This window comes from Xyrauchen texanus, chromosome 17 (genome assembly GCF_025860055.1).
Source record: "Xyrauchen texanus isolate HMW12.3.18 chromosome 17, RBS_HiC_50CHRs, whole genome shotgun sequence".
Lineage (NCBI taxonomy): Eukaryota > Metazoa > Chordata > Actinopteri > Cypriniformes > Catostomidae > Xyrauchen > Xyrauchen texanus.
This window is the reverse complement of record NC_068292.1, coordinates 22,986,495-22,994,651: the sequence shown is the minus strand read 5'-3', so window position 1 is coordinate 22,994,651 and position 8,157 is coordinate 22,986,495. Positions and strand designations below refer to the sequence as shown.

Sequence of the window (8,157 nt, the reverse complement as noted above, 5' to 3'; positions counted from 1 at the left end):
TTTAGTGTGTGGAACTGAGGAGCAAGTCAGTGAGTACTAATGTTAATGAAAATAATAAATTGGTTCAGAAATGCAACCAAGGGAATTCCTACAGATATGGCATTGCACTTGATCAGTCTGAGGTACAGAAAATAAAAACACTTCATTACTCGCCTGATGGACTTTATAATACAGCGAAAGTCAGTGTACACACAGCCTCTCGTATCTCATCAACCTACAGTACATCACAACCGTATCAATTAATGACTCAGATTACATTCCTCATTCTATATGCACATTTACATTAACAAATCAAAGATTAAAATTGCACTTAAAGAAAAGTGGACAATCAATGGCAAATAAATATTCTCACCTCATTGCATCTGGCCTGCACAACTCTTCTCAGGTAAGCAACCCAGAGCATTAACTGGCATGTAAAGGAACTTTTCAGTTTATTCTGCTCCATCAGTGCATGCTTGTATAGCCATTTAGAATCCCAGCGTTTGTACCAGAAAACTTATGGGACTGCTTTTTTGTTGCTCATTGGACAATGAGAATGTGAAATTTCCTCTTCCAGTTCATATAAAGGCTGTTCTGATATAAGACTGTTGGGAATCTGTGGCTATGACTTTTAACAAACATGAAATTCTAGTGTTTTTTCTAGTGTCTTTAATCACCCTCATGATATCCCATGTGGGCATGACTTTCCTTCTTCAACAGAACACATTTGAAGAAAAATATTTTAGCTGGTCCTTAGAATGCAGTTGACTAGAGATTTCTCTTTTGAAGCTCCAAACATCACAGACAGCATAAACTTCATCCATACGACACCAGCTGTTAAATGAATGCCTCCTAAAGTGACACGATTGTTTTTGGTGCGAAAAAGATAAATATTTAAGTACTTTTTCTTTTGACATGCTCCTGGTCACAAGCGGTACATGCATTTGATGTAATTGTATTGGCATTTGAAACACATGAGAACTGACACACTAAAGTCACAGCCGGAAGAGCAGCGCTGTTTAAAAGTGAGGAGGAGGAATGCTGTACAGTAGCTTGGTTGGTTTTGGTTTAGATCTGTATTACTTGTTTGTTTACTCACAATGGTGTGCTTATCCTGGATGTCTCAACCAAGCGGAGAATGTGAGATTACAGCGGTATCATGGCAACGCAAATACGACACACAAGAGGCCGCGAGGACTTCACCCTCTCGTGAAGCTTACCCTCATGTTGGATTATCGTTAAGTACTTAAATATATTTTTTAAATATGGTACTTTTTACACACCAAAAGTTATATCTTAGCGTATCGCTTGAGAAGATATTAATTTAACTGCTGGGAGTTGTATTGATGATGTTTATGCTGACTGTCTGTGATTTTTGGAGCTTCAAAAGAGAAATCTCCATTCACTTGCATTTTAACACCTACCCACTTTTCTTCAAATGTGTACTGGTGAAGAAAGAAAGTCATAGACATCTGGGATATCATAAGGATGAGTAAATAATAAGAGAATTTTAATTTTTGGGTAAACTATCCTTTTAAGCAGAAAAGCCTCAGTAAGGAAAACAAAAGATGCAATGAAAGTTACTGGTGACTGCAGCTAACATACTGCCTAACATATTTAAACTTAAAAATGTCATACAGATTTCGACCAATATGAGGGTGAGTAAATCGTGAGTACTATCCCTTTAACATAAACAAAACATTTTTTTTATTCTTATGACTAGGATCTCTGCTAGGAACACATCATTCTACAGACGAAACACTCCAAAATGCATTGCTCTCCTCAAAGCAGTGATACTTGATGTCATATGTTCTTTCATAATTTCAGTCATCCTCAGTTCCACTCGCCATTCCACATCTTCCATTCGCTTTGGAGCTTTCTCATAACACCCTGGTTTACTGTAAAACTTTAAAAACACAGTCTCTGTCAATCTCCGACCTGTGTTCAATTCTACAAGAAGGACCTTTTGATTAACATTCTCTGCATTATATTTACACAGTAGTAAATCAAATGGTTTAGTCTCCTAAAGTGTGCTCTCCAAAGTGTTGTAATTGTCTTTAAAGTTTTTGAGCTCAAGGAAGTGTTTAGGCCTCTTGCTGCGCTGGCTGCTGGAGGGCAGGTATGTCACCTGAATGGTAGAAGCAGACGAGGGGCCGGGGGAGCTGGTCAGATCTTTAGCTGCCGACTGGTGCTGCTGGTTTAGACTGGTGCTGCTGGAGTAGGTCTTCACACTGTGGAAAAAAGGGGCAAGACAGATTGAGAAGAGTGATGAGCAGAGCAGGCTCAGACTCAATCGGCAGACATTTCCGTGTAGAATTTGGAGAAAAATCTGTGAACTGTGGATTCAAACATGTTAAGATGTGTTCAACAGAGCCGAGAGTAGAACACTTTTGCTGGTAGCGAAGCATAATAAAATTGTCCTAATATTAAACTCAAACATGCAAGGAGCAGGGGATGTGCAGAACTATGTGAACAACTTTGTGGAGAAGTGTGGGGCCTTCACAAAGATTCTGTGTGGGCCTGGTGATGAGAAATTTAGAGATAAAATAGCGAAGGGAGGAAAGAAGGACTTACACAGCAGCCAGTTCAGCCAGGTCTTCCTTATACTTTACAAACTCTGTCTCACCAAACACCTACAGGATAGAAAAAGTATTTAACCTCTGCAATACACAAACACACGGGTATTGTAGTGTGTCCAACAGCACCCCCTTCTGCATGCAACCACTCAACACCACACACAGTCTTTCAGGCTGACCCCAGTTCCATGGCGAGCGCTGTCGTATCCCTCTAGCAAGCGTTCTATGAGTGCACAGTGACTTGTCTTAAATGGAGAGTGAGAGTTGCGCAGATCCAGTAGCCAGTTCCTGTAGCGCCGTCCAGTCAGAGCACTGGCACTGCGACACATCTCGTGAAATGGGATATCTATGTGTGTATAAATAAAGTCCTTGTACATCGTTAATACATTTTGTGAAATTTCTAGAACATAGCATCATAAAATAAACTTAAGAGAAACATTGTAAGCCCTTTGAATAAACGTGAACTCTTTAAAAATGACATTTTTAACATTTGATATATCTTTTCGGAAACAAGTGGGTATGACCTGCCAAATCTTGTGTTTTACGCAGCCAGAAGGGGCTTACCTGAGTCTCTGATGGCATCTAATGCTTGCATTCTAAAGAGATAATTATAACAGCCTGCACAAATACCAAACAAAACCAAAATAAATGTTCACATCTTTAACGGTGTTACAATGAGAAATGAAGGGGGCTTCTTTGTTTTTCTCTCACCATTCTGGCCCTGATGCTTTAGCCGGTCATCCTCCTTAGAGAGCAGATTTGGCTCATAGCGAATATCATTCACTTTTGACAAACGGGAGTCAATCTCTTCTTTCAGATCCTGAAAGAAAAAATGCATCTTTGCTTCAGTGCATAAACTAGAATGAAACGGTCAGCATAAGTATAAATATAAGAGCAAGCTAAAAGAAAGGCAAAGTTACATTATTTTGTAGAGAGTGGCCAGTTTTATTGTCAATTCAGTACAAATCAAATTCTCACACAATAGTATTAAATATTGTATATACAGTATTTCACAAACTGTAAAAAAAAAAAAAACTTGAGCATTTACTGCCATCTAGAGTAAGTTTGAAAAATGTTATATCTCAACAATAATCATGTAGATAATTATTCAACACAAATAAAACAACATAAGACAAAGGAAAAAGTTAATACACTGTTAGTAATTACACAGAGTACTACTAGCTCTTTGAAGGATCCCATATTATTTATCTATAACTGTACAGTAGTAACTCTGGTATTATACCACAAACTGTAGATGCCATACAATTTTGTAAGGGAAGCAAACTAGAAAAGACAACACCATCATAATAGTGTTTGGAGCAGAAGAAACATTTATTTTGAAATCAATTTGTTTGTGTGTTGGGCTCATTTTCTTCTTTAACATTTCTTCTGTAACAATTATTAAATAAAATGTAAAAACAAATTACAAAAGGACTTATTTTTTATATATTAAAACTTGACAAAGTTTCATAGGAATGGCATTAATGTTTTTTTTTAAACCATACTCACCTGCAGTGTCTCTTTTCACCTGAAGAGTCACTTTGTCCCAGAAACATATTTGTGAGTTTTACACATTGTAGTATGTTGGGAAATTTAGGCTTTTTCTAACTCTATAATTATTATGTTTCTAAGTCAAGCCAGACTTAAAAGTGCAATATGTAATATATTTACTGTACTAAAGCATAAAATAATAATATGTTATCAGAGAATTAGGAAACATGCTAAGTTGAAATATTGGTTTCTCCGAAAACAATGCTACAGCCAGTATATTCCACTTTGAAATGTCTGTTCCAGGGCGAAATTTCTGATTGTGTTTTGGCCTGTGTGATGCCACCCACTGCCCATTTCCCAATAGCATTTCAACACCTCTGGTTGCCAGATTTGAAACAAGTAAGTGGGCAAACACAGTGCGCTGCCGCCGTGGAAGCCAGCAATACATCTAGCTAACATTGACAGAATTATAAAAAACTTCACATGAGCTGGTTTATATATACGTTAGCTGATCAACTTATAGTGTAAGGCTCGTCGCTGGCCATTGTCAGTTTGCTCATTCCTGTTGCGTGTCCTCAACCTGGCAACCCTCTTTAACTTTAAGTCTGGGGAGGAGGAGGGCGGGGGACACAACTCTCTATCCAATATTTTGAATTTGTACCGCAGTACCCATTAGGCTTGATGTCAATGTTACATATTGCTCCTTTAAAACTGTGGCATGTATTGTGCTTTGTCACATTACACCCAGAGACAGGTTTACGATTTCCGAGGCCCCAAGCAAACAACCAACCTGGGGCCCCATTTATAAAAATGTTCTTAAAAGAATTACATAGAATTTATTTTAAATCCATCCAATCAGCCGTTGTAGCCAATTTCATTAAAAATGTTTCATGAAATAAAATTCTAGTTCAAAATAATTCATGTATTTTTTAGACAAAAAAACAATATTTACCCACATATAATTTTAATTTTATTTATGAGCAGGGTGTGCAAAACCTACTACTTAACTCACTAACATTTTGGAATTCAGTTCTTATTTATTATTATTAAAACCCAACAATTATTACAAATTGAACGCAGGTCCCCATCGATGTGGTTTGCATTGTGGTTAAAACTGCTACTGGTTACACCACTGCTTTTAGGAATAATAAAAAATGTAGTCAGTTACTTTTAGACAATTACTCCTCAACTCCTAAAAATAAATGCATTGTTTAATCCCTGGATGTTTAAACAACTGTTAATACCTTGGGGGCGTTATGACCCAGTGGCACGTGCGGTCCTCTTCGAGACTTCATAGCAAAGCGCATAATCTGCCGTTTCACAAAGATGAACAGCAGCACAAACACCTAAAACATGTGAGGAGGTTTGAATCAACACATTAGAGCCTCAAATATATTTTCACACGAGCAGGTACTAGCAATAACCGCTCTTGTATATTATGAGCTGTTATACTTTGTAGAGTAGCAGCTCTAAACCTAGCGTTCTTTAGCATCATTGGCCCAATACTGCTGTCTAGAAGACAGTTTACAAGATTTTGAGGTACTCTTACTGTCCATGCGAAATGATTACCCATTATTCCTATTTAAAAATCCACACCTGGCTTTATAGACTGTGAAAAGTACCGATGGATAAACATTGTTTAAGTATTATTGTTTTTTATTAAAAATAAACGTATACAGTTTACGTGTTTATTTCATTGAAATGTTGGACAAACACTAGCCAGTTTGATACTTACCAGGCTGCCGTAGGCCATCACGAGCACGACATTTACACCCGAAAGTGGGTTCTCTGCCATGATGAGATATTATTCCTTCATTGAATGCTCATAAAATGAAGATATAATGGCCAGTAGTAAAATGCAGCTCTTTATTCTTCAGGTTGACAGCAGCATTGTCAGGAAGTGATCCTCAGTTTCTGTTGACATATCTCTCGAGCGCTTAGTCGCGTGTTTTAAAAAGTAAATTCTTCTGCCTAGTTGTCTTTGTCGCCGCCTTGTGGTTTGGCATGAATAACGGACTTAAAGGGATAGTTCACCCAAAAATGAAAAGGATCTCATCATTAACTCACTCATCAGACTCGGCAGAAGGGACCTGGTGACCCCCCAACAAACAACCACCCCTACTACCCTACTATATTTTCTGATGCTTGGTGGGACAAATTACACCCCTTGACATTACTCCTTCATTCAGTGTAACAGATTCTCACTTACCAGTGTCTGTTTTTTTCTTTTCTTCTTCCTCTTGCTTTCATTTCCACAACGTGTCATGCATCAACATCGATTGCAAGGCTTTTCAAATATCACAAATACTAAGACGCATCATGTATTCACTGTAGTTACAGTGACTGCCATTGTAACAGAAATGTTATAGTTTCATATGAAATCTATTAAGGACAATCTATTAAGACTTTTTCCCACTACAAAATGTTAGAATGACTAACCATGGTAATGAGTTTGGCCTTATGGAAGAATTGTGGTAAACGTTTACCAGCAAAATGAAAGAAGCCATTTAAAGTCTGAACCTCCATGAATTATGGACAAATATCCCGAAAACTTTCCATATTTGCTTTCAGATATTTCAAAAGATTACTTATTAAATCATTAAGCCTGTTGTGAGGAAAACAAACTTTTCAGTAGAAGCACAGTACCAACTTAGTAAAATGAATTACTCATGTATACAGTCAGAAAATTATAACTAGCCTATAGAAATAAAGTGCTAATTAAATTAAGTAGTTTGATTACTATAAAATAATTTGATTTCCCATAGCACCTTGAAGAATTATTATTTTATTTCTAAAGGGTTCATCAAAATCAGGTTATCAAAATATCTCCAGTATTTCCAATGGAAACATGCAATTAAGTTATAAATAATTTATTATAAAATTAGTTAATTGTACTAATTATGTAATTACCATACTTTGACCATGTGGATGACCATGTAGGTGAACTACCACTGAAGACCATTTTTGCCCCCAAAAAAAAAACATGGTTTTGACATAGTGTATTTGTGTCTTTTGAATTGATCAATGCCAGGTTTAATTTGTGTAAGTGTGCACAAAAACTGATAATTAATTGTATTGTTGGTGTTATAAACGTAAGATTGTAAGCCTACTAACACAAAAATGTGTTTGTGATTGATTCAGCCAAAGTTGGCAACCCTGGTATGACTTTCTTTCTTCTGCAGAACACAAATAAAGATTTTAGAAGAATATCTTAGCTCTGTAGGTCCGTACAATGCAAGTGAATGGTGGCCAGGCCTTTGAAGCTCCAAAAAGCAGATCAAGTAAGCATTAACATGATCCATCAAACACCAATGGCTAAATCAATGTCTTCTGAAGTGATCTAGTTGGTTTTTGGAGCAGACCAAAATTTAACTCCTATTTCACTGAACATCTTGTCATGATTTCAAGCTTGATTACACTTCCTATAGAGCACAACAGTCTGGTTCCGGAAGTAGATATTCCATTCATTTTTCCCCATAAACTAATTGATTTTCAACGATAACATATAAACATTTCAAGAGAGACCTACCTTTAGTTCCGAGGATGTTCATCAATGGCATATGCTTATGTTGAATCCATCTGTCTGTGTAATTTCAACTTCATTGCTTAAAAATGTAGTTTGATAACTGGATTCATGGTAAACAACTACCCATGGTAGAGCAGAGAACAGTTCTCCAGTCAGAGAACCACGGTCAAGAAAGCCCACGAAGTTTGCCGCCCATTGCACATATGGTTTTCACATATGGGCCATGGTTTGTTCCTGGCAGTTAGTAGATACCATAGCCTTGCTCCACCCTTATCCTAACCATATGGAGCTTGTAAGACAGAGTAGCCTGCCAGGAACAATGGATGGTACCTTTCTCCCACCATGAAATTAGCTTCTGAGCCACCTCACACTCCCATGACACACTGTGAGTAACATTATTGTGTCGGTCTCCCTTTGCCTTAACCTACTTATCTAATTGTACTTATTGGAATATTTAGCAATAAGCATTAAATAGATTGTTTCTATACCTATAAGCAACAGCCTAAAATCAATCGTTTGAGATTATCCCATCATTTTTTATTCAATCTCATTGCAATCCTCTGAGGAGCTCACGAGGCATGCACA

The 8,157-nt window shown here is 37.2% G+C and overlaps 1 protein-coding gene across 1 annotated transcript; it reads right to left on the bottom strand.

Moving 5' to 3' along the window:
- Window positions 1–153: 153 nt before the first annotated feature.
- Window positions 154–5,988, bottom strand: LOC127657946 (protein C1orf43 homolog). Its single transcript, XM_052146970.1, has 7 exons — window positions 5,782–5,988; window positions 5,291–5,392; window positions 3,267–3,375; window positions 3,120–3,173; window positions 2,735–2,901; window positions 2,554–2,612; window positions 154–2,210 (listed from the first exon to the last, which is right to left on the bottom strand). Exons 1-7 carry the CDS (start codon window positions 5,839–5,841, stop codon window positions 2,003–2,005), a joined length of 759 nt encoding a protein of 252 aa, XP_052002930.1. The 5' UTR covers window positions 5,842–5,988; the 3' UTR covers window positions 154–2,002.
- Window positions 5,989–8,157: the final 2,169 nt, after the last annotated feature.